The 26,997-nt window shown below is 43.0% G+C and overlaps 1 protein-coding gene across 3 annotated transcripts in view; it reads right to left on the reverse strand.

Moving 5' to 3' along the window:
- GRID1 (glutamate ionotropic receptor delta type subunit 1) overlaps nucleotides 1-26,997 on the reverse strand; it is a 638,858-nt gene that overhangs the window by 177,415 nt on the left and 434,446 nt on the right. For all 3 annotated transcript variants that reach the window (XM_072823838.1, XM_072823837.1, XM_072823839.1), the window contains 2 exons: nucleotides 25,513-25,674; nucleotides 23,905-24,024 (listed from right to left, as the gene is read on the reverse strand). In XM_072823838.1, coding sequence (XP_072679939.1) covers nucleotides 23,905-24,024; nucleotides 25,513-25,674 — 282 coding nt within the window. The remainder of the gene's footprint in view (nucleotides 1-23,904; nucleotides 24,025-25,512; nucleotides 25,675-26,997) is intronic.

A 26,997-nucleotide genomic window follows, 5' to 3' on the forward strand; every position in this document is an offset into this window, starting at 1 on the left:
TACTGAAATATATGACCCAAAGATGACCGAAAATTCCAATATTCTTTTCTCAGCAATTGGTATTTAAACAATATCAGTAAGTATACAGAAGACTGAAACATCACTATGTACAAACTTCACCCTAGCTGGCATTTATGGCACACTACATCTAGTAACCACAGTGCAAATGAACTACTACTGACCCCAATAAACTACTGTTCTTTCATCAAACAGGTTTCAATAAATTTCAAAGAACTAAAATCATACAGATAATATTCTGTAACCAGAGCAAAATCAGTTTAAAAATTAGTAACAAAATATTCTAAATATTTTCTAAATAATGAAAGTGTTCAAATATGCATGTAAATAAACACTGGGTCAAAAAAATCACAGTGAAAATTTGAAAATATTTTGAACTAAAACAAAATACACATCCAGTATATCAAAGTTTGTGGGAAACATTTAAATCCATACTTAACAAATAATTAAGTCCTAAATACTTAAACATTTCTAAAAAGAAAAAGACTTAAGATCACTAGCCCAAGCTTTTGTTTAGTAGGAGATAAAAAGAAGAACAAATTGAAACAAAGTAGGTAGAAATAAGAAAACATTAAAAAGGGAAATAAAGGAAATAGAAAAAATGGGAAAAAATAGCGATGTCATAAATTAGTTCTTGAAAATGTCAATGAAAATTGATAAAACCCTTTTGGACTGATCAAAGGGAGAAAGAAAATGAAATAAACAATAAATTACTGATATAAGGAGTAAAGGAGGGAACACCAGTACAGATTCTACAGAGATAAAAATAGTGAAGAAATGTTAAAAATAAAATACACCAATAAGTTTGAAAGCCTAAATGAGATGTAAAGCCAAAACAAACAAACAACTTTGAGATTGAAACAACCAAAAGTGACACTAGAAGAAACAAGAATTCTGAATAGACCAATAATTACTAAAGAAATTTTAAAAAGTAGGAACTGGATAAGAGCTTATGCTCAAAAAAACCTTTCATTTCACATCATACTTAATGAGAAGAGTCTGAACACTTCCCCACTGAGACCAAGACAAAGAAAGGATATCTACTCTCATCATGTCTTTTCAACATCTTTTTAGAGGTGTAAAAGGAAGGAAACAAAAAAAGAGAGGAAAAAGAGAGGTGGGAGGAAGAAGGGAGGTAGAAAGAAGTTGATTGTCTTTTTTGGTCATGTATATAGAAATCTAGGAAAAAACTACTAGATCTAAGATGTAGTTTTACTAAGATCATTGGGCACAATGTCAATAGGTAAACATCTAGTGTATTTCTACATACCGGCAATTATCAACTAAAAAAGTGAAATTTAAACATAACATTTGAAACTGTACAACACAGAATACATAACGACAAGTTAAATAAAATATGTGTAAGACCTATACATTAAAAACTACACAATATTGTTGAAAGAAATGAAATAAAACCTAAATTAATGGAAAGATCTGCTATGTTCATAGAGGAAATATACTCAATATTGTTAAGATGTTTAATAAACTCCATAGTGGTCAAAAGATTTGACAATATTCCAAAATATCCCAGTAGGTATTTTGAGAAATTAACGATATAATTCTGAAGAAATTATGTGATTCTAAAAACTTTTTTATTTTATTTTTTATTTTTATTTTTTTAAGAGAGAGAGAAAGATGCATGAGCATGGGGAGGGGCAATGGGAGAGGGAGAGAGAGGATCCCACACTGAGCTCTATCCCATAACCCTGAGATCACAACCTAAGCCAAAAGCAAGAGTCAGATGCTCAACCAACTGAGCCATCCAGACTCCCCTGTGATTCTAAAAATTTAAAGGACGTAAAACAGAAAAAATAATTTTTACTGAGGAGAACAAAAGTAGAGAATTTTTATTACCTAATTTCAAGATTTACCATAAAGTTTCAGTAATAAAATGTGGTATTAGCATAAGGACAGATGCATGGAAAAAATGAAACAGAAGAGAGTCCAGAAAAAAGATCCCATATACGTGCTCAATTGATTTCCAACAGAGATGCCAAAGTAACTCATTAAGGTAGTTTTTCAACTGTTAGATACCATTTGTAAATAAATAAAAACTTTGATGCGTAGCTCACATCATATGCAAAACAATAATTCACAAAAGGATCACAGACAAAAAAGCAAAATCTAAAACTACAAATCTTCTAGAAGAAAATGTAGGGGGCAGTATTTGTAGCTTTGTGTAGGCAAAGAATTTTTATATATAAAGGAAACAAAAGGTGATGGCCATTTTAAAAAAAGATAAACTGGATTGCATAACTATTAAAAACAGCCTTTTAAAGAACACCATTAAGGAAATAAAAAAGCAAACTATGGACTGGAAAAACTATTAATATATATCTTCAATAAATGACTGGATCCAGAATATTAAAGAAATCATACAACTCAACAAAAGAAGATAAGCAATCCAATGTTCTAAATGGGCAAAAGATTGAATACACACTTCACAAAAGGACACTTTAGGAAAGTAAATAAAGGTGCTCAACATCATTAGCCAATACAGAAGAGGAATTTGAAAACACAGAGATACCACTGCACAGCCTCTAGAATGATAAAAATTTAATAGCTATACCAAGTTTTGGCAAAATGTGGAGCAACGAGAACTTTCACACATTGCTGGTAGTATTGCTGGTATAATCAATTTGAAAAATACTCTGGAAATTTCTTATAAAGCTAGACACACAATTGTCATAACCCTAGTTATTTACCCAAGAGAAATAAAAGCGTAAGTTCACATCCACATAACAAATTGTATGTGAATGTTCTCAGTACCTGTATTCATGATCCAGAGTTGGAAAGACTACAAATGTCCATTAAATTGTGCTAATATTCATATGATAGAATGCAATTCATCAATAACAAGGAACAAACTACTCATGAACAGAACAACATAGGAGGGGTGCCTGGGAGGCTGGGTCAGTTAAGCATCTGCCCTTGGCTCGGGTCATGATCTCAGGGTCCTGGGATCAAGTCCGGCACCCAGCTCCCTACTTAGCAGAGAGTTTGCTTCTCCCTCTTCCCCTCCCCCTCTCATGCACTCTCTCCCCCACCTCTCTCTCTCAGATAAATAAAATGTTAAAAAAAACATAGAAAAACTCAAAAATATTAAGCCAAGTAAAGAAAGTTGATACAAAAGATGACTATTAAATCATTAACCTCTAAAAAAAAAAAAAGTGACTATGCACTTTACTTACATGTTCCAGAAGCGATATAACAAATCTATAGTGACAGATATGAGATCATCATTTGCATACAACAGAGGGGGCACTGAAGTCAAAGGGCCATGGAACTGTCCTACCCTTTAAACAGAGTAGTGAACACATTTATCATCATTCATCTAATTGTGCAGTTAAAATGGGTGCACATTATTGTTTGCAAATTATATCTCAACAAAATTTATTTTAAAAGCTTTTGCTAGAAAATATAAAAAAATATCTTACCTTAGATTTAGACAAAAAGTACTAATTTTAGGGGCACTTGGGTGACATAGCTGGTTAAGCATCAGCCTCTTGGTTTCAGCTCAGGTAATAATCTCAAGGTTGTGAGATCAAGCCCTATGTCTGCCCCACACTCAGCACAGAGTCTGCTTGAGACTCTCTTTCCTTCTCCCTCTGCCCCTCCCCTCTCTTGCACTTGCATACTCTTTCTCTCTAAAATAAACAGATAAATCTAAAAAGATGTTAATTTTGATAGCAAAGTGAAATCAATCTTCTTAAGAATTTATTATTTTAGGGGGCAGCCCGGGTGGCTCAGCAGTTTAGCACCGCTTTCGGCCCAGGGCATGATCCTGGAGACCTGGGATCAAGTCCCATATCGGGCTTCCTGTGTGGAGCCTGCTTCTCCCTCTGCCTGTGTCTCTGCCTCTCTCTCTCTCTCTCTCTCTCTCACTCTGTGTGTGTGTCTCTCATGAATAAATAAATAAAATCTTTTAAAAAAAGAATTTATTATTTTAAAGATATCTTGAAGAGATAGAGGAAAAATGGGGCAACTGGGCAGCTCAATCAGTTAAGCATGCCTGACTCTTGGCTTCAGCTCAGGTCATGATTTCATAGTTGGGGAATCAGCTCCACATTGGGCTCCATGCTCAGCATGGAGTCTGTATGAGATTCTCTCTTCCTCTTCCTCTGACCCTCTAGTCATGCTCGCTCTCTCTGAAATAAATATATGATTCTTTTAAAACAGAGAAAGAGATGGAGGGGAAAAAACCCTGATATAAATCATAGCTGGTAACTGCATGACTTAAAGCCAAAAAGTATAAGCTCCAGGAACAACTGAAGAACTCTGAAGAATGAGATACTTAATCATGAGAAAATCAGAAATAATCCAATAATCAATAATAAACAGAAAAAATGAGAAGGAGTAAACATTAACAGGAAAAAAATATGCTCAATAAACATGGGATGAGATGATCAATCTTCACAGTGATCAGGAGTATACAAACCGAGATCAAAATATGGCCCCATTTTATACTGTCTTGACTGGCAAAAATAAATCAAAAAAATAATAAAGGGTGAAAAAGATGTGGATCAATGGGATATCATATACATTGCTGGCAGTATAAACTACCACTTTGGAAAACAAACCATTATTATAAATTGATTTTTAGGTTGATTGTTCACAACCCAGCAATTCCATGTCTGTACACGGTCAAGGAAAACTCTTGTACATAAACACACGTATGCCAAATAATGTTCATAACAGTAACATTTCTAAAATGGAAAAAACCAACCAGAAATAAATCAAGTGTCCATGTTCAGGAAAATAAATAAATCATGTCCTCAGAAAATAAAATATTATATATCCCTAAAAATTAAACAACTCGGCTACAAATAACAAACATTATTAACATTATGTTGAACTTAAAAGTTAAGTTCTAGGAGAATATTTACAACATGATACCCTTGTTTGAAATCTCAAAACTATTTAAATTGAATAATGTGCCAAGCTGTGATAGGGGGCAGAATCATATGTGAAAGGATCATAAAAATAATGGAACTTGGAGCACCCGGGTGACTCAGCTGTTGAGTGTCTGCCTTAGGCTCAGGTTGTGACCCCTGGGATCACAGTCCCACTCAATCCTGGGATCGAGTCCCACATCGGGTCCCCACAGGGAGCCTGCTCCTCCCTCTGCGTGTCTCTGCCTCTCTCTCAGTCTCTCATGAATAAATAAATCAAATATTTTTAAAAATGACAGAACTGACCACAGTAAGCAATTATAAAACTTATTCAAATGTAAAAAACTGTTTTGAGGCCTTTATATATCAACCAATACAAGACTGCGTTTGAGATCATGAAAAAACCCTGAGAAGAAAAAGCCTGATAGTCACGCTAGATCTTCTCACCTGAAGACAGTTTTGGTTCATTTTGGATGGAAATCAAACAAGAGCAAGGAAAGGCAGTCTCACTAGGTGGAGGGGACAGTGTGTGGTATTGAGGTGAAACAAAACTCTGAAGTGTGTTACGAGAGGGAAAGGAGATGAAGAGGAAAGGTAAAAAAAATCTCTGTAAAAATTATACAGAAGTTTTTAGATGACTCCTCAGATGTGTGTCTAGCTTGCAAAGAATCTAAGAGGATGTGACTGACCCACTGGGAGAATGGAGAAATGAGTAGATATTTTGGAGGATGCAGAATGCTAGAGACATGTCAAACTGTAGACTAAAAGCTTGAGTTTCAATATCTTGATGAATACCATTCACCTTCAATTGAGACCCCAGGAGGCGAGGTCCTAAGTGTAAGAATCCAGTCCTAAGAGTGAGGGAAAGACCTATAATAGAATCACTGTAACCAGTTCTAAAACCAAACCTCAAGAGTATCAAGATGGTTTGTTAATAACTCAGATTGTGTTTGAGCACAGCATTTCACAGTCATCAGAAAAACATAATATAAGCCAGATCCTACAGCCTATCTCCTCCCACAGCTGAGGATCAAACATAAGTTACTGTTATACTAGTTTAATTTTTTTTAAAGTAATGATAATCAAGAGATAAAACAGCCAATAAAATTAAATCTTTAGTACATGAATGTTGCAGAAAACAGACCAAGATTTGAAAATAAATAATACATCCAGGTCACATCTGTATGTTAAGAAAAACAAAAGAAATGAGAAAAGTCTGGATATAAAGTTGAAATTTTTACACGCATAATTTAAACCCATAAAAAAGAATTATAAAGACAGTCATGAACTGTAAAATAAAAATGTAAAATTAGATATTCACTGAATCAGTGTAAAAACAGGGCCCAAGAGAAGATGGGACTAGTTAACTCAAAGATATGTTTATACCCAATATTCAAATGAAGCTCAGAGAGTGGAAAAATGGGGAAAATATAGTACAAAAGACATGGGTTCTTGTTAAACATGCCTCATAAATGTTTAATTGTCTGAAAAAGGGAGAGAAAGTGTCACAAGCAACATTAAAAGAAATAATGGCTGAGAATTTACCAAATCTAATGAAATACATTAAACCATTGACTCAACAAATACAGCAGGATAAAGGAGGGAGGGGAAAGGAGGGGGAAAAAAGGATAAAGGGGGTATACCTACCCTAGGTAGTGTATACCTATCTAGACATATTATACTCAAACTTCTGAAAATCAAAGACAGAGAAAATCTTAAAGGCAGCTTGAAAAAAAAAATATATATATATACACACACACTCCCTGGAAAGGTACAACAATAAGATTGATGACTGTCTTATCAAAATAAAATCTAGGTAGACAGAAGATAATGAAATTACATTTATAAAGTACTTTTTAAAATAACTGAAAACCTGAATTTGATACCCAGTGAAAATATTTCAAAAAATGATGGTGAGATACCCTGTGATAATGGCCATGAAATAAAGTAGTTGTAGAAGCCCTCTTGTACAGCTGAAGTTGTTAGAAGCACTTTTATTTTTTTTACTTTCTTCTCTTAATTTATTAAAAGACCTATAACTGGAGTTCCAGTTCTGTAATGGTGGCTATACCTCATAGCTCCTGCTTGATGGAACTCTAATTTCTGGGTAAAATGCAGAAAACAATCACCTGAGGATTCTAATGGGTGACAAAAAAGTGTAGGGAAAATGTCAAAATGTAGAAAAGCAAACTGTACATGGATGAGTTTCCTCTTTCCCTCTCTCTCTCTCTCTCTCTCTCTGTACAGACATAGACAAAGATGTGGACTAGACACAGAGATATATGTTGTATTAATCGCATATATATGCATGTGAATATATATATATATATTTTTTTCTCCCTACTGTTCTCCCTCCATTCTACCCCTAAGGGGGGGCTTGTTATCATCAGTGTTTGGGTGATAGCAGTGGTACCTAAGGGCAGCATGGAAACCCATCACTGCTCTAGATTCAGTGAACCTGAACGAACAAAAATTATGCAATCTGAAAAACAAATAGGGACAGTAAATTTTGAAAATGAAATAGGCCAGGAACCTACTAGACAATATAAATACTATTATGGATATATGTGCCATTGGAACCCCAGAAGAAAAGAAAAAGGTTTTCTCACAACACACACAAACTATTTAAAGTAATAAATACAGACAATTTCTCAGTATTAGTAAAAGATATACATTTACAAATGCAAGACACTCAGTGAACTCTTAAAAGCATTTACATAGGAATGCCTAGGTGGCTCAGTGGTTGAGTGTCTACCTTTGGCTCAGGGCTTGATCCCAGAGTCCTGGGATCCAGTCCCACATCGGGCTCCCTGTGGGGAGCCTGCTTTTCCCTCTGCCTGTGTCTCTGCCTCTGCCTTCTCTCTGTGTCTTTCATGAATAAGTAAAATCTTTTTAAAAAGGCATGTACACAAAGAAAACTATGCTTCGATGCATCTTAACTAAGTTGCTGAAAACCAAAGAAAAAAATTTGAAAGCAGCCAGAAGAAAATAGCACATTACACACTGGAAACTAGGATTGGGATGACCATAGATTGCTCTCAGAGAATAGAGAGGCCAGGATAAAAAACTATCAGCTTAGAATTCTATACAAAGTTAAAATATCCTTCAGGAATATAGAAGAATTAAGATCTTCTCAGAACAAGGGAGACCAGGAGAATTTTTTGCCAGCAGACCTGCACTACAAATAATGCTAAACGAATTGTTTCAGGCTAAAAGGAAGACAGTTTCAAAGGGCAACATGGATCTTTGGGGGGAAGGAGACTAGGATTAATGTAAATATCTAAAGACTTTTTTCCCCACCGGAAGTACTTTCAAATATGTATGACTGCTGAAATTTTAAAAACCATTATATTATATGAGAGATGTATGTAGATATATATGACACTTATAACACAAAGTATATTAAAGATAAGCTGAGACAGTTATAAGAACCTCCATGTTACCTTTTATGTAGCATAGTACAATATTAGCTCGAGGTATACTATGAAATATGGACAGATATAGAGACAGACATATAGATAAATATAGCCCTAAATAAGGTCCTGAAATATTGATACAAAGAGATAACCCCTAAAATCAAATAAATAAACTAAAATGGAACATTACAAGTATTCAAACATGTAATCTAAAGGAAGGCAAGAAAGGGAGCACAAAATACCAAGATAAAAAGAAAATAAAACAATTAACAAACTTGTAGAAATAAATCTAACTCTGTCAATAATTACCTAAAATGGTAGTGGTCTGAAACTCCGATTTAATAGCAGATATCAACAGGTTAGACAAAAAGTAGGGAGTATGAACTCCCTATAGAAGTCAGAATTTAAACATAAATACTAAACAGACTGAAAATAAATAGGTGGATAATGGTAAAACCTCTCAAATTTTATGGAATGTAGCCAAAGCAGTGCTTACAGAGAAATGTATAGCATTAAAAGTTTATATAGAGAAAGACTTAAGAGATAAAATAAGTAACCTAAGTTTCCACCTTAGAGAAAAAAAAGGAAATTAAACCCAAAACAAACAAAAGAAGGGAAATAATATAGATAAGAGAAACAGTCATTAAATTTGGAAACAGGAAAAACAATACAGAGAGAAATAAATGAAACTAAAACCTAGCTTTCGAAAAAAATCAATAAGATTGCTAAAACTAGGGCAGCTCCAGTGGCTTAGCAGTTTAGTGCTGCTGTCGGCCCAGGGTGTGATCCTGGAGACCTGGGATGGAGTCTCCCATCAGGCTCCCTGCATGGTGCCTGCTTCTCCTTCTGCCTATATCTCTGCCTCTCTTTCTCTCTGTGTCTCTCATGAATAAATAAATAGAATCTTTTAAAAATTTGATAAAACTAGTCAGACTGATCAAGAAATAATGACACAAATGACCAAAATCCTCCATGAAAATGAGACATAACTACAGACTCTAAAACAATAAGTAAATATTATAAATAATTATATGCTCATAAATTAAACAACTTAAATGATAAGCACCAGTTTCTTGAAAGACATAAAGTATCATAATTTACTCATAAAGAGATAGATAACCAGAATATCCCTAATATGTATTCAATGCATAAAAATTGTCATTAAAAGCCTTTCAAGGGACGCCTGGGTGTCTCAGCGGTTGAGCATCTTTAGCTCAGGGTGTGACCCCGGAGTCCCAGGATTGAGTCCCACTTCAGGCTCCCTGCATGGAGCCTGCTTCTCCCTCTGCCTGTATCTCTTCCTCTGTGTGTGTGTATGTGTCTCTCATGAATAATAAATAAAATCTTAAAAAAAAAAAAACCTTTCAAAAAAGAAAATTTCAGGCATAGATGATTTCCTTGATGAAATCCACCAAAGACTTCAGGAAGAAATAATCACTACTTTATACAATCTCTTCCAGAAAATTGAAGGAAGAACTTATCTGTGTCTAATATAAAAATATTGATTGTACAAACTGAATAGTAATAACCTGTAGGGTTTTAAAATACATGTAGGTTCAACAGTTATGAGAGAGAAAATAAAGTAATTTTTTAAAAATAAACCACATTAAAAAAATAAAAATAAACAATGTCAAGGCAAAAAAAGAAAAAAGAATATGAAGCATGTAGATCAAATAGAAAATAAATTGGAAATGATGGCCATAAGCCCAAATAGATTAGCCATTTCTTAGAATGTAAATAGACAAAATGCCACCAATCAAAAGTCTAGAATTATACTATATTGAAAAGGATATCAGTAGCTTTAAATGAAAAGAAGAAAAACAAAAATAAATTATGTAACCAAACATATCAAGAAGCCATTGAAAAGAATAACAAATCATAGTAAAATAAGTACAATTGGAATCCCTGGACATGATGCAAGAGGCAACCAAAGGAGACCTTGGAAAGATAGGGAGAGGAGGACAAAAATGGGCTAGGGAGCTCAGGACTGGAAGCACACAGTGGCAGAGTGCCTTTTGGTCCCCAAACACCAGAAGAAAGCCTCTCAGGCCTGGAATTGGGAACTCCCAACATAGCCACAGGAGGTAGCCTGAGGAGGTTAATTCTTCCCCAGCCAGCCCAGCCCAGAAGCACCTGACAGGGAAATCCTTTAGAAGTTCTTCTGGCAACAAATGGCACAGCCTAGGAAATCCTTCCCTTCCGTGTCAGCATGCACCTCCCCTAACCCACCACGAGCTACTTGGGCAGTTGGGCAAAACCAACAGGGGTGATTCCACCAGTGCCCAATCCATGAGGCCTCTGTGTCCCCATGGGCCCGAGAATCCCCACCTCCCCTGACAGCATTAACAGGGTGAATCCTGCCACAATAATCAAGGCTCAGCCAGAGAAGTGCCTTCCATTCCTCAGAGACAGGATGATCCCACCACAAATGTCCAGCTTGGGAAGTGGTCCTCACCTTCATAGGCCAGAGACTCCCTTCCTTGGACAAGAGGTACCAGGTGACCCATCCTAGAGAAACTCATTCGCTCTTCCCAGGCAGCATGAAGAGGAAACAAAAGAAGCCCCCAAAGCACCAGATAAACACCAAAAGCAGAACAAAACAATATCAGCCCTTAAAATTAAGTAATCATTGGAAGCCCAGCAGAGAAAAGTAGTACAGACTTGTGTGCCAAAACTAAAGAGGGTAACTCCCTAATAAAATAAAAAGATTTAAATAGAACATAGCCTCCTAAGATAATTACCACAATGTTCAGAATATAATAAATAAATTACCCATCATGCCAAGAACCAGCAAAAATCACAATTTGGTTGAGAAAAAGCAACTAGTGCTAAGACTAGAAGATCAGATGTCAGAATTATCTGATAAGGATTTTAAATGTCATCATAAAAATGCTGCAACAAGCAATTACAAATTCTCTTGAAACAAATGCAAAAAAAGGTAGAAAATCTCAGCAAAGAGAGTATAAAATAGAATGAAAAGGAAGCCATGCCACTGGAAAAAATATAATAACAAAAATTTAAAAGCCACTGGATGGAATCAATCATAGAATTTAAATGACAGGAAATACAATCCACAACTGGAGAACAGAGCAATGAAATGAACCCAACATGAGCAGCAGAGAGAAAATAGACTGAAAAAGGGATGAATAGGATCTCAGCTAGGGACTTGGAGGACAAAAAAAACCTAAATTTCATTCCACTGGAATCCTGGAAGGAGAAAAGAAAGAGTGGGGGCTGAAAGAGTATTGTTAGCAATTTCCTGAATTTCACAAAAGACATATAAATCTGAGTCAAGAACACAGGAACTGCAAACAGGATAAATTCAAAGAAATCCATATCAAGAGGCATCATGATAAAACTTCTGAAAACTAAAGATGAAAAATAAAATCTTTAAAGCATCCAGAGAGAAGCTATGAAGAAGAAAGTCAAGTGACATGACATGTGAATTCCTCATCTGAAACCATGGAGGCCAGTAGGAAATGGCACAACATTTCTCCACTTCTCACTTCTCCAGAGGGAAAAGAGGACTCTCCTCCACAAATTCTATATCTGGCAAAACTATCTTTCAGGGATGAAGAGGAAATAAAGACATGATCAGATGAAGGAAAACTAAAAGAACGTGTGGCTAGCAGATCCTTAAAGATTGCCAAAGGAAGTTTATTAAACAAAAAGGAAAGGATAAATTAGTTATTGGAGCATCAGAAAGATGAAAGAAGAGCAAAAAGACCATAGATATGAGTATATGCAATAGGCTGTCCTCCTCGTGAGTTTTATAAATCATATTTGATGATTAAAAGATAAATTATAATACCATCTGATATGCAAGACAGTAATAGTTAAAAGTGAAGAAGGAAAAAGGACCTAAATGAAAGTAAGATTCCCAGACGTCACTTGATATGACAGAATGGTGATATGAGTAGACATATCATAAGTCACACATGTATATAGTAATGCCCAGAGCAAACACACACACACACACACACACACACACGTGCACAAGTACAAATGGAACTGAGGAAATCTAAAACTGAATCAGATTCATAACCTGTATCAATATCAATATCCTGGTTGTTATTGTACATAAGTATTACAGGGCATCACCACTGGGGGAAACTCAATAAGGGCATACTAGATCTCTGGATCTCTATTATTTCTTACAACTGAATGGGAATTATGTTAATCTCAACATAAAAGCTTAATGTAAAGGAGAATATTCTGAAAAGAAAGAGAAATCAGACGGTACCAACCTTTCCAAATAATGGAACATATTATAAAATGATAAGAATCAAAACAGCAAGGTATAGAACTGGTATAGAAAAGAGAAATAATAAGCAGCATGAAAAAGGCAAAAAAAAATCAGTCAATGTAACTTAACCATATTTACAGGAAAAAGTGAAAATATAAATTATATAATTATCTTGATAGATGTAAAAGAGACTTTGACGGGATTAATATGCCTTCTTGACAAAACTGTTAGCAAGCCAAGAACTCAGGGGAATGTTCACAATTTTTTTAAGATTCCATTTATTCATCATGAGAGACACACAGAGAGAAGCAGAGACACAAACAGAGGGAGAAGCAGGCTCCCTGTGGGGAGCCCAATGCGGGACTCAATCTCTGGACCCAGGATCACGACCTGAACCAAAGGCAGATGCTCAACCGCTGAGCCACCCAGGTGTCCTGAATTTTCTCAATCTTAAAATAGGCAGCTACTAAAAATATGTAGCAAACATGATGTAAAATTGTGCATTATAAAAAGCTGTCCTCTGAGATGAAGAACAGAATAAGAATGCCCACTATCACTCCATTAATTCAACTTGAACTAAATACCCTAAGTAATGCAATAAGGAAAGAGAAAGGAATGAAAGTCATAAAAATGGTAAAGAAAAAATCACTCTCATTTTGAATACATGATGTGACTATATAAATAGAAATTCTTAAGAATCTACAGGCAAACTATTAGAATAAATCAGTGACTGGTTTACCAAAAGTAAGTTTAATACACAAAACCCATAACATTTCTACATACACGCAACAAACAAGCAGGAAAACAAATTTGAATGTATACTATCTATAAGATAACCACAAATATTAATATATGGGGAAAAATCAAGCAAAATTTATTCAAGATCTCTGCAGTTAAAACTACAAAGCTTTCCTGAGAGAAATTCAAGAAGAGCTAAATGAATCGAGGGGCAGAGTATGTTACTCAATGTTGGTCAGGTGTCAATTCTCCCTAAGTTGATCTAGAGTCCATGCAATCTCAATCAATATCCTAAATTTTTCTCACAAAAAGAAAAATCTAATTTTAAAATGTCTGAGGAAATGCAAAGGGCCACATATAATCAAGTCTATCTTGAAAAAAAGAAGAAAGCTAGAGGACTTACACTATCATCCCTCAAGAGCTATTATAAAACTATGATTATTGGGGCGCCTGGGTGGTTCAGTCAGTTATGTGTCCAACTCTTGATTTCATCTCAGGTCATGATCTCAGGGTTATGGAATTGAGCCCTGCATTGGGCTCACTGCTCGGTATGGATCCTGCTTAAAATTCTCTCTCTTTATGCCTCTGCCCCCCCACCCCCGCTTACATGCTCTCTTTAAAAAAAAAAGAAGAAAAACTTTAATTATTAGAACAGTATGATACAGATATAGATGCAAATGACCAAATGAAATGGAAGAGAATGTCCATAACCAGACTCACAATATACAGTTACCTGACCTCTAAGAAAAGTAATATGGCAAAGCAGTAGGAAAGAGTTTATTCTTTCAATAAATGGTACTGGGCCAATCAAGTATCTGTATTTTTTTGAATGCATCTAGCTTTGAAACACACATTGCACAGAGATCAATTCCAGATGTAATGCAGATAAAAATGAGCAGTTTAAGACAAGAACATATTTAAAAGAAAATATAGGATGACAGCTCTATGTTCTTAAATAGGTTCGCATTTTTAAACAGCCCACCAAATGCAGTACACAAATAGGAAAAAAAAATAGTATATTGGATAAATTGAACTGCATTAAAATTCAGAATTTCTATGCATTAAAAGATGGCATTGAAGAGCATTAGAGAGGCAAGGAACAGCATGTGAAAACAATTCCAATACATATTTGTAAAGGACATATATCTAGTTCACCTACAAATCACTAAGGAAAAGGCCAAAAGCCAAATTGTAAAAAGAAAAGGGCATGAAGACTGTTTGAACAGGCACCTCACAAAGGAGATCTCCAAATGACTAGAAAACACATGGAAAGGAGCTCAACATCATCAATCATCATGGAAATAAAATCGCCACAGTGAAACACCATTGCCCACCCACCAGAATGGCTAATGTGTAAAGACTTACAACCCGTGTTAGTTCCCTGAGGGTCAGTGAAGCATCAGGGAAACTCTTAGGAACCAACCTAGGAATGTAAACTGTTAACAAGTATATATTTTATTTTATATATTTTTTAAAGATTTTATTTATTTATTTATTTATTTATTTATTTATTTATTTATTCATGAAGAGACACAGAGAGAGAGAGGCGGAGACACAGGCAGAGGGAGAACCAGGCTCCCTGCAGGGAGCCCAATGCAGGACTCGATCCCAGGACCCCAAGGTCATGCCCTGAGCTAAAGGCAGACACCCAACCACTGAGCCACCCTGGTGCCCGAAAACAAGTATTTTAGATCAGTGTTTGGCAGTATCTGTTAATCATACACATTATCTTTTGACTTAGCAATTCCGCTCTCAGGTATATACCCAACAGAAAGACATATATATGTCTTCAAAAAGATGTATCTAAGAATATTCATAGCAGTATTATTGGTAATAGATAAAATCTGCAAACAACTCAAGTGTCTTCAACAATGGAACACATAAACCGAGTGGGAAATAGTCATAAAAGGCAGAGTATATTAATCACGTCTTCTTCATTTCTGTGTTTCTAAAGCTTTGCTACCTAGGGTCTCGCTAATCCTAGGAGAGGCTGCTCCTCCCAGGGCTAGCCAATTCAGGAAATGACTCTCTGGCAGGTGCGCCTTCCTAGTGCAGACTAACCAATCCAGAGCCTGCTGCCCCCCCACCCCACCCCCGCCCCAACACCTGCTTCATGGAGCTCCTCCACTCTGAGCCACTACTCCTCTGCCCTCACCGTAGGGTGAGCCAGCAGGCAGCTAGGGGCAACCCGTAAACTCCAGAGCCCACTGACATTACGTCAATTCAAACTACCTGGACCTGAGCCTGTTTGCACGGCCTCACCTATTCATTCCCACAAAAACCATGATAAAAGCTCTTTCTCCGGCTCCCTCTGTGGCCTGACCGACCCTGGTGCTTCCCCTTGCAGCCCCATGTGGTGCTGGGGCATGTGCCCACTTCTTAGGAACTGTAACAAACTGTCTTTCAACGGTAGGCATCTCTGGATCTGTTGTCCTCACCATACCGGAATAATAATAAAACCTACATTTTTAAACACAGTAAGAATGAATGAACTAAAGTATATACAACAGTAATAGTGAATCTCACAAACATGATGTTGGTCAAAAGAAGGCAAAAGTGTGCGGAGCGTGTGCTTTGGACGTCAATAGTGTTTCTGCCTGTGGGTGTAGTGATGGGAAGGGGGCACAAGGGCAACCCCTGTAGTCACTGAGAACGTCCTGTTTCTTGATGTGGGTGCAGACTGCGTGGGTACGTCCACTTTTGGAACACACACTGTGATTTACTCAGGGTTTTAGGCCCTTTTCTGTATGAGTGTTACATGTCAGTTCACATTAGAAAAACCACTAAGATTCAGCTACAACGATATTCAGAATAAAATAGGGAGCATTCCAAAACTGGAAAGAATAAATCATCAGATACCTCCTATAATAAGTCTAAAAATTAACAATAAAGCAAACACAAGGTAGCAGGGAGACGGGAAGAAAAACAAATCAATTAATTAGAGAAACATAAGATACAACAGAATTGATTAAACAAATCAGACCTAGTTCTTTGAAAAAGATCAATAAAAAACCTTGTGTCTAGCTAATCAAGCCACAAAGAGAGACAACACAAATACAGAACAGGAGCAATGGAAAGAGGCCTATTTCAACCGATAGATCCTTTTAAAATTATTTGCCAATATTGTACAGAGTTTCAGTCATGAATTGGAAAATGTCGGGGTTATACAAGACTTCCTGTAAAGCAGATTACTAAAAATTACTCAAAGAAATGTAGAAACTAGGAAAGAATTTCCAAGATAGCAAAGTAATAGCTCCAAGACCCAACAACTAGCCCAAGTAATTTTGCAAGTTAAATCATTTCCAGCTCTCAAGAGCTGTGTCCCTACAAGCGATTCTCTACCCACGTTAAGCAGGGTGTACAAGCCTAACGTGGGTTGAACAAAAGCACCTGAGAGGGAAACCATAGGTCAGTGTCACATACATATGTAGCTGGAAAACCTCACCTGTAATAACAAAAAAAGTAAGACCGTCATTCTATAAAAACAGGTGGCCAGGCTCAACTCCTGGGAGAGGTCTCCTCATTTATAAAAGGAAACAACGGGCAGCCGGGTGGCTCAATCGGCCCAGGGCATGATCCTGGAGACCTGGGATGAGTCCCACGTCGGGCTCCCGGTGAGGGGCCTACTTCTCCCTCTGCCTATGTCTCTGCCTCTCTCTCTCTATGTGTCTCTCATGAATAAATAAATAAAATCTTAAAAAAAAAAAAAAAGGAAATGACACACAGAAAGAAAACAGGCCTCTCCTTCCACTTGCTACTGTCTTTCTGGTAGGACAGCTGTAACTACCACAGCCATCCTGAAATCATGAAGACAGCTCAGACTACGCCCTGAGGATCACCAAGTAGGGAGATGAAAAAGACCCGGGCCTTTGATCTGGGCACAGAACGTCTGCCTTGGCCAACTCTGGAGCTACCCTAGCTCCAGGCCTCTTTTTATGTGAGATAATAAGTCCTCCTTCTTGTTGAATCCACTCGAGATGAGCATTCTGTTCCTTGCAGACAAGTACGTTCTAAAAGTGTGCAAAGACTGATTAAATTTAAGCGGAGAGCAAAGGGAAGAAACGGGCCTAAGAATGTTTTAAAAATCAATGGCAAGATCTGGGAAATTCGGCAGCACACGGGATAGATGCAACATTCAAGTCAACAGGGAAAGGGAGGGTTCCTGGACAGAAAGGGAAGGAGATCAGTACTGAAAAATGTAAAAGCTAGGTCACCGCATCACAGTTTACCCCAGATCAGTCCCAAGTAGACGGCAGGTTACACTGAAGTAAAACCAAACCGTAAATATACTAGAAGAAAGTATGGATGAAGAGCATCTACTTTGAGAATTAGAAATGACTTTCTAAAAAATGCAAATACATAAATTGTTAAATGTCCCTGTGTGACATTATTTTCTTCAAAGGCAAACAATTCATGGGAACAAAATATTCGACACAAATAACTATCAACCCCCTTCTGAAAGACAGGTTATAGGACTGGACAAGAAAAAACTTCATCCCCGATATAAAAGAGCAAAGGACCTGAGATGCAGTTTACAAAAATGTGAAATGCAACTGACCAATGACTACATTTTTAAATGCGAAATCCCACAGAGATGCAAATTTATCAATATTATGTTTCCACACTGCTACCAAATGAGTAAAAACGTTTACTATGTCACTCAATGTTTTGAGCACAGGATGCAACAGAGACTATGTGCAAATGATTATACTTTTCTGTAATCAATTTGAAAATAGGTATCAACAATATAAAGAACTTTAAAAAAATTATTATTCTTGGTTTGGTAATTCCACTTCTTAAAAAGTAGAAGGAAACAGATATAAGTGCAAGGAAGCTGCCTATATTTTGGATGTTCATTACTACCTTATTCCATGATAATATGGCATAAATGCCTTAAACAGTCATCATATAGGAAGATAAAATAAGTGATGGCTCCCTGTAAGCTGAGGAATGTATTTCCATTAAAAATCCCAGTAAAGAATGAAAGAATGAAAAAAAAATGCTCCCAATACAGCCTTAAGTAGAAAGTCAGGATATAAAATGGATGCACAATAAATAGCAATTTGATAAATATACAAATCACTCTCTGTATCTCTATGTACAGAGCAAGGGAAAAAAAGAAAGAAAATAATAAAGAAGGTAAATGCACCAGAAATGCTAACGGTATTTATTTGTTGGTTCAGAGATGACAGCTGACTTTTACATTCTTCTTTTCATTTATCTGTGTTTTCTGATCATTCTGCCCTAAATGAGCATGTATTGATGCTCTCCTCAAAACGAAGTGATAAACGCACTTAAAATGAACTACTTAATCGTATCTCCTCCTTATCCCTCTGCTCAGATGCAGCGGCAGGGTTTGTTTTGGTTCTCAGCTCCGTGGAAAGTGGTTCTGCACAAGGGTTCGGAACGGTTGACATTTTACTCGGGAAATACGCTGCAAGAATGCTAATCCACGAAGAGACTGAAGTTTATGTCTCTTCTGTGACTCACTGCGCACAGCTGGGAGCCTCTCTCAGAGCAGCTTAATAGAGACACTGCACAATCCCCTCAGGCTGGAGACTCCCAGTCCTGCCACAGCCCACCTCCCCTTCTTCTTCGCCAAGGCCACCATGCGGCTCCTGGTAGCGGATGTGGGGCCACCGGGTACAGGATCCCACCTGCGCTCCAAGTGCAGCCCCCACATCACCACCAGAGCTATCCCGTCTCCTGGCTGCTGCCTCTTCCCCCCTGGCCTCGCCGCCCACAGGCTCCGGAGCCTGAGAAGGTGGGAAGGTTTGTAAGGCGGCGCAGGAGACCTGGGTGAGGATGCTAGCGACACACCTGTGCATCCTGTGGGTCCTATGGCGACGAGCACTACATGATGAGCAATTAGCACTTTGTGAATTAGCAGCCTCAAGGCCTGCCCAGGAACAGGACGTCGAGGAGGGCATTTGATTCCTGTCCAAAGCCAGCTTTGGACATCATGAAGATGGACATTGACAGAGAAGATAGAAGAAGCGTCCTGAGCTGTCAGAGGAGAACAAAGGCCGCCCTCCCCTCTGGGTCACTGCTGGGAGGCTGAGCCGAGGGCATCGGTGAGACATCCGCGGGCTCCACACCGACGGGAGGGTGGGCTCTGAGGCCTGACTGCTGGCTTTGTGGGGGCAGGTAGGGCGGGGCGATAGGAGGATGGGGTGGGAGGCGGACTGAGTGGAGCGAGGGGGTCCTGGGCTCTGAGGCCCTCGGGAAACCCGCCTTCCAGCCCCCGCACAGCCACGTGCTTGCGGTGCTGTGTGACTGAGTCCTCCCAGTCTCTGGGCCTCAGTCTCCCACATGGCGCTGCCCAGAAAACTGCAGAGATACTCGGGACGGGGGCGAGGGTACGGGGGAGCCTCAGGACCCTGGATCCCAGGCCCCACCCCCTACTGCAACCAGCACGTGTCTGCTTCTACAGCTGTTGGACGTGTCGGGTTCCAGTTCGATTCTGCTGGAACAGACTTTCTAGGAGTAAAGAAAAGCTTGGAGACACTGGTCTAAATTCCATCTCAGCCTCTTGGTTCTAACTGGATCCCACTGTCTCAGGGAGCAGAGGCGGGCCTGTCCTCTCGGCAGAGCGCTCTTCGCCCTGGAATGCCAACACCCAGAGCAAACTCACAGGCTCCCCCAATGCCTCTCGCCCCCTTCCCCACCTCCTGGCCAAAGAGACCGTGAATCAGGTGGAGGCGCCCGTGGGAAATGAGGTTCAAAGGGCCTTCATCCAGGCAGTTGGCCGTTTCTCCTGGACATCAGTACAGCAGGGACTCCGCGTCGGTACAAGGGAACGAGTCTCCTGCATGAGTATCATCAGGACGGAACAGGGTGGACATCCTCAGCAACCAGGTCATGGAACAATGTTCCTGCAAGGCCGTGGCTGGTGCTATACTGCAGGCAAGTCATGCTTACAGGGCAGGGGGCGGGAGGGGGGGCAACCTTGTTTTCCTTCCTCCTTTAATCACACCAAAAATGTCCTAAAAACACAATTTCATCTGAGCCCAAGTTCCCGGCACACTCTCCTTGGTCTTTACAGAGAGTGGATATGCTGGGCACACAGAGGCCTCCTCCTGCCTCGGGCCCCAGGCTTGGGCACTTGTGATGGTGAGGCGCGGGGGTCCGGGGCGCGTCAAGGTGGAGGGCCATCCTCGAAGCCCGCCTGCAAGCCTCTGCTTTCATGAGGTCGGAAGTAGGCTGCACAGGGAAGGGGTAGGGCCCCGCTGCCAGAAGCGAGGGCCCGCGGAACACAGGACGGGGCTCAGGGCCAAGGGCCGCATCAGGGTCATCATGACGACTGATGGCCCCTCGGTTCAATCAGGAGGCTCGGGCATCTGCAGGCCCCATCTGAAAACACGGAGGAGCGGAGGAGGGAAGCGGCTGCAGGAGCTCAGGAGAGGCGGGGCCAGGAGGGACGCAAGGGACCCGGGTCAGTGACACACCGGGCTTGCAAGGCCCCTTTGTTCACAGATGCTCACGAGTTTGTGCCCTGCTCCCTTCCTTGCTGCCCAGCTGCCCATGCCCCCCCACCTTGGAAACCTCCCTACAGGGGCGAGGGCAGGGGTTGGGGAGGCTTCCAAGCACCCTGCCCCAGCTCACATTATCAGCCAAGGACATTTGCCTGGGTAGGCCCGGGGGGCTCCCCGCTGCTGACCTCTGTCTGGACACAGAGAAAACCAAGGAGAGGCCTGCGGAGCTGTGACAGCAGCAAGCATGTCCCCCCAGGACAAACGCCGGGCTGAGTCCCGTGGGAGCCTGACGCGACTTGCCAGCAAAGCCTGCCCCCTGCGGGGTTGTGTGGCGATCACGGGGGCCAGACGGCTCCACGCAGAACCCGGGGAAGATGGATGTTTTGCCTGGAGTTGCACAGCAGGCTGGTGACACAGACCTTTGATTTTGCCACCCGGCGTCCCTCAACCAGAACGCACTTCCTGGATGAGATAATTTAATTAGTGTTTGTCCAGCACCCTGCAGCGAAGGGCCATTGCCGACCCCTCCCCGCTTTGGACGGGCTGAGTAATCCGCAGCCTCTCGGTGCCACTTAATCTAAAACGTCCGGGTGACTCACCCTCCCTGAGATTTCCCTCCAGAGCATTTGCTTCAAGAAAACATCCATTTGCTCCCTAATTTAAACAGTTCCTCTTGGTTTAAATCTTAAGGAAGCTACTTGGTTTTTGTTGTTGGGCCTGTTTGCTCGTCTCCCTATAGCTGTTTGCAGACTTCTCCGCACCCACGTACACTTACAGCCACATCGACACGCACGCACGCGCATACACACACGTGCACGCACCCAATACCGACAAGTTACGTAGCTCACAATAGACCCCGTGATACGTAACACGGAGAAATTAGATACATGTCGACGGAGAGGAAGCGATCAGGGTATAGACACATATTGGGACGTAGGTCGTCTTCACAGAGAGCCCGACTCCGCTCCAACGCGACAGCGTCGACGCATCAGCCCCATTGGCTCCTCCAGCCATCTGGAACGGGGCACAGCCAGGGACGTGCCCCTGAGGGCCTTCCTCGGGGTTGCCCCTGCCTCCTTAGGACGAATGACCCTTGTACCGCCTTTGGGTGCTTCGGGACCCTAGCCCTGCCCTCCATCCTGCGGCCTGCCCTAAACGTCGCATTTAGGTCACCCCCAATTCCCAGCCCTCGCCTGCACGGCCCCGTCTTCCACCGGCGACTGGAGCTCAGTCCTGCCTTCAAATGCTGCTCTGGACCGGCGACACCCTCTGTCCCAATCCCCTTGCCTGGCTTCACCCCGAAACCTCCCGGACCTCGCTTGGATGCACCACGGGCCTGAATAACCAACATTTGCTGTGGCAAATCCCATTCCCTGCTTTCCAGATAACTTCTCCTTAACCGAGATAAGCCGCCAGGCAGACAGATAACAACTGGGATATGCAGTTATTAAGGTCAGATTTTAAAATGACAAAAGGATACGTTTTAAAATAAAGCCCACTTGAAAATCAGCTTCCCTTGCAACTCAATTACAGGCGGGCCTATTGCTCTCCGGAGCTCCTCGCATGGAGCGACTCCAGCTCCCAGTGGCTTCGGGTCCTGGAGGAGCGTTGCCACGGCAACGGGGAAGGCCCGGACACCTGGAAAAGGGGGTGCAGGGCGCCGTGCCTCTCGGGCTCCCAGGCCCTGGCAGGCAGGCACCCCCAAGGCCAACCCCCCATGACGGTGGGACGCTGCTGTGGAGGTGGCAAGGGAGCCGGCTGGCAGGGCCTGGGGTTGGGGGGACCCCTGCAGGATGGAGGCAAGTGCAGAGGCAACAGCCACCTCAGCAGGTAGCTACGCTCTGCAAGCCCCTTGTATGGAGGGACTCAGAGGCCCCCTGACTCTGATTGCTCCTTACCAGGCTGGGAGTCCCAACACAAGCCCATTTCTGTTGCCGTCCCGAACAACCCCCACCAAGCCCCACACCCCCAGGTGTCCCTGATGGATATCACGCGTCATCCCTGACGCCCCCGACATCACACATCTCACCTTGGCACCCCCGGGGTATCACACCATCATGGCCAACACGCTTTATGATGCCACCAATAAACCTCTGAGTGCCAAAGCATCACTGCTGCATCACAACCAATTATTCGACCTGCCATGATTTACACGACCGTCCTGTGACCTCACCTTCCGTTCAAAGATGGGCCGGAGCTCCCCAGTTCCCACCTTGCACGTGGACCCCAGCCAGCCAGGCTCTCCATGCGTGTGGTTGCATGAGCCTACGCCTGAGCATATGCCAGCGGGTAAGGCCCCGACAAACACGCGGGCCTTCCATGTGGTCCACTCTAGGAGTGCACATGAGCCAGCGGGCGGCCAGGGCTGCCAGCTCACATCAGCTCCGTGCTGGCTCACAGGAGCCACATCTGGGGTTCTAGGACAGCTGTTCCAACCCCTGCTTGCTGCAGCGACCTCTCTGTCCCCGTACCCATTAGATCCCTGACTTCACAAGCCTCCCCTTAACCTTGGGGGTTCCACCTCCGGGCAAGGGCTGCCTCCTCCCACACCCTCGTCTTTGCTCCTTCAGCAGGGAGAGGGGGAAGAGACAACGAGATCCCAGGCCTGCCACTTGCATTAGCACCAAATAAGACAGCCCGATCCCACCCTAAGCTACGCAGTAGCGTGTCTGCCTCTCCCTTCTCCCTCCACTGGGCTCCACTGCCCCCTGCTTCTCATTCTCCTCATGGCCATTGTCTCACTGGTGGCTTTGTCTCAGTCTTAGATCTGGGAGACGCTGGCTGCAAGCCCGGACTCCTGCCTCAGCCACCGTGACACCTGGCCCTGCGGTAGGGCGCATTTCAGCTGCTCTGGGAAAACGTGTTGCACCTTCCAGCCTCGGCCTCGGCCACTGGCTGGCTGCCCAGGGCCAAGCAGCGGGACCGGGTGGTGCCAGGGCCCCACTGTATTGAGATGGCGTTAGCAGAACCGCCCGTGCCCTCTCCACACCACGCCCCGTAACACCAGCGTGCACAGCAGCATCACGGGGAGGGGACGTCGTGTGCTGGTTAGCGCCCGCTCGGAGCCCACTCAGGGGCACTGCCGCCGGGGAGAGGCAGGCAGGCACGCGGAGACTCACCTTCCGCATGTCTTTGCCAAAGGTCTCACTGTAGGTTGTGCCCAGGATTTCAAACTGGACGTAGGGATTTGAGCTGTCCTCCCGAAACTCCATCACGCCCGTGAGACCAGTGATGTGGCCCTGCAGGAGAGAAGAAAAACCCATTGAGGAAAATATGGATGAGGTGAGGGATGGAATCCCGACGACAAAGAAGAGGAAGGAGGGATGGCCAAGAAGAGGACAGCCGAGGTCCTGAGGAAGCAGTGGAGAGGCTGTGATGAGGCCAGGGCTCCTCACAGTCCTGAAGCCCCGGGTAGGCTCCCCGCCGCCCAGACCTCTGCTCACAGGGGAGATTCCTAAGGCTTGCCCTTGGCACTCCCGTGGGCAGTATGATTAGTGCGCCTGCGCTGTGCCACATACCACGCTAGCCACGAGATCAAAGAACGATGGCTTCGTGTCCACCTCCCCGGAGCGTACGGTCTTCCCTTGCGATCTGCTCCAGGGGTGCCCTTTGCCAGAGCCAAGAGGGAGGTCACAGGGTGCTAAGCTACAGGGCAGCAAACGTGCACACCGGAGGCCCACACCAGCTCCAGTCCTGGCCCCGCCGCCTGCGCCACCTGGGGCAAGCCGTCGCCTGTCACCTCCAGCCTGGGGTTAATTAGAGCAGGTCCACGCCACAGAGCCTGCAAGGGTTAAGGGGTGAAATGTATACAAAGCACGGTGTCTGGCCCAGATGGGATGTGGTGGGTGTGGAAGTCCTGCCCCTCTCTGGCCACTCAGTGGGCCCCCTGCGAGCAGATGGCAGAAGGAGCCTGTGGGGAGCCCCTTCTCTCCTCAGGCCTAGGGTGGGGGTGTCATCCAGCCTCGGTCTCCCACAGACTGCAAGCTGGGAGAGTCCCGGAGCCCGAACTGGCCAAGGAGGGGCCCAGCTCCGGCCCCGGCTGCAGTAGATTCAACCAACACCAGAATATGTTCGCTGTTAATGACACCACGCACAATTTATCGTGACCGTGACCACAGCCCTCAGCACCATAGACTCCCCTAAATGCTCTTCTGAAGCCTCTGAAAGCCAATCCACTCTAACAAGTCTTCTATGGATTGCCCAATGCTCTCCAAACCCAGCCTTCCAACTTGGTGTCACGCCTCAGTGTGGGCCACATGCCATAAATGAATGCATGTGCACACACACAAATGCTCACACACACACAAATGCTCACACAAGCTAAGGTCTGGGCGATGAGCACATGCACTGCTGACTGAGACAGCCTCTCTTAGGAACAGTGGCACCTGTGAGCTGGGCAGCGGTCTCCATTGTTTGCTTACTTGTGACCTTGGGCGGGTTACTTAACCTCTCTAAAGTCCAATCTCCTTGTAGAAAAACAGAGATGATAATAATAATGATGATGATCATGATGATGATGATGATGATGATGCAGCATATCCATGAAGCCCAGCCCACCAGCCCTCAATGCTGGAAAAGGAAGAGCGGCATGGAGAGAGGCCTAGGACAGGCCTGCGGGGTAACCACACAGAGAACTTAGCTTCAGACCACCTGCTCAACGTGTGTGTGCATATGCAACGGAAGGCCTGTCTTCAGCCTTAGCCCAGCAGGTGTTCCCTCGCACACACCTTTTTGATTGTGTCAAGCATGGACCGTCCTCCATTCCATGGCTTGGTGGACTTGCGTATACAATTCAGGCTGGCCATGCTGTGCCACTTGCGGTCCTCCAGCTTCCGGTGGAAGGCGTTGGCCAACATCAGGACACTGTCATACAGGTAGAGGTTGGAGATCTGCAAACACAAAGGCAGTGAAACCCTTTCCATTGATGTATTTTCAGATATGAGGAGAAACTAGCAGAGGGCTTTGGTGATCCAGGGTGCCAGCACCAACAAGTGGTGTCCAGTACCTACACCACAATCCTCCAACTTTGCTTAAAAACCTGACCAGGTGATGGAGTCCTAAGTAGGAAGCACTAGGCCTGCTTCAGGAACTAGAGTGAGAGGTGGGTCTGTACCTCAGTAGGAGAACCAGCATGGTCAGCATCATGGTTGAGATAGGTGCAAGGTTAGAAGGTGAAATCCTGCTCAGGGGACACAGGACGGGGGGGGAGGGGGGGGCGTTGGACGGGATGGAAGGACGGAAAGCTTGGTCTGGAAGGATTAGTAGGATAAAGGATGGGGAGCATTACGGGGAGGTCACATTATGCAAAGACATGAAGGTACAAAGGAGCAGAGTCAGGTAGGGCAGGGTCCAGCAGCACTGCCTATAAAGGACCAGATATGAAAGACCTTAGGCCCTGTGGACCCTAAAATCTCTTTCTCAATGCTCAACTCTGCTGTTAGGGCAGGAAAACAGCCATGGACAATACATAAACAAAGGATGTGCCAATACATCTTTATGAAAAAAATAAAGATTTAGTTAAAATTAGATTTAAAAAAAAAATGGGCAATGATCTGGATTCAGCCCGAGGACCACAAGTGGCCAAGCCCTGGGTGAGAGGGACTGAAAACAGTGCCAAATGTCTGCATCTATGGGTACAGGAGAGAGGCAGTGGGATCGAGGGGAGTCAGGCATCAGGGATCCAGCCAAGGGGAACCTCATGGGCCACACTAAGGAGTAACCACATAGGTGACTTTAGGGAGGAGGATGCCATGGATGGATCTGTGCCCGAGAGTCAGATCTGTGTCTTGGAAAGATTGCTCTGGTCCCCAAATGGGCCTCGGTGGCCTGAGTGATGCTGGTCACTTGTGTTGATGGAGATCCTGAGCCCATAGAGCCTGCTCTGCAGTGGCATCGCTGCCAGCCAGGGGATACATTTGGGAATTGCAACTGTGCACATATGAGAACTACCCCCCTGCTTAGCTGCTGGATGAGTAGAGATGGCTCACAGAGCCCCTGAGAGCATGAGTGTGAGGAAGAGACTGGAACAACAGTGAGGAGAGGATACCGCCCTAGCGCTGGTATCCAGGGATGGGACAGGTCTGGCTCTCCCTCCTAACGGGGATTCAAGACCCTGATCCATATGAGCCTGAACACCAGCACCCATCCTCTCAGGGCCCACCCAGAGCCCTCTGTAGGAAGGAAGGCAGCCCTGTTCTCGGGTGTTACCTTCC

Source organism: Canis lupus, chromosome 4, assembly GCF_048164855.1.
Source record: "Canis lupus baileyi chromosome 4, mCanLup2.hap1, whole genome shotgun sequence".
Lineage (NCBI taxonomy): Eukaryota > Metazoa > Chordata > Mammalia > Carnivora > Canidae > Canis > Canis lupus.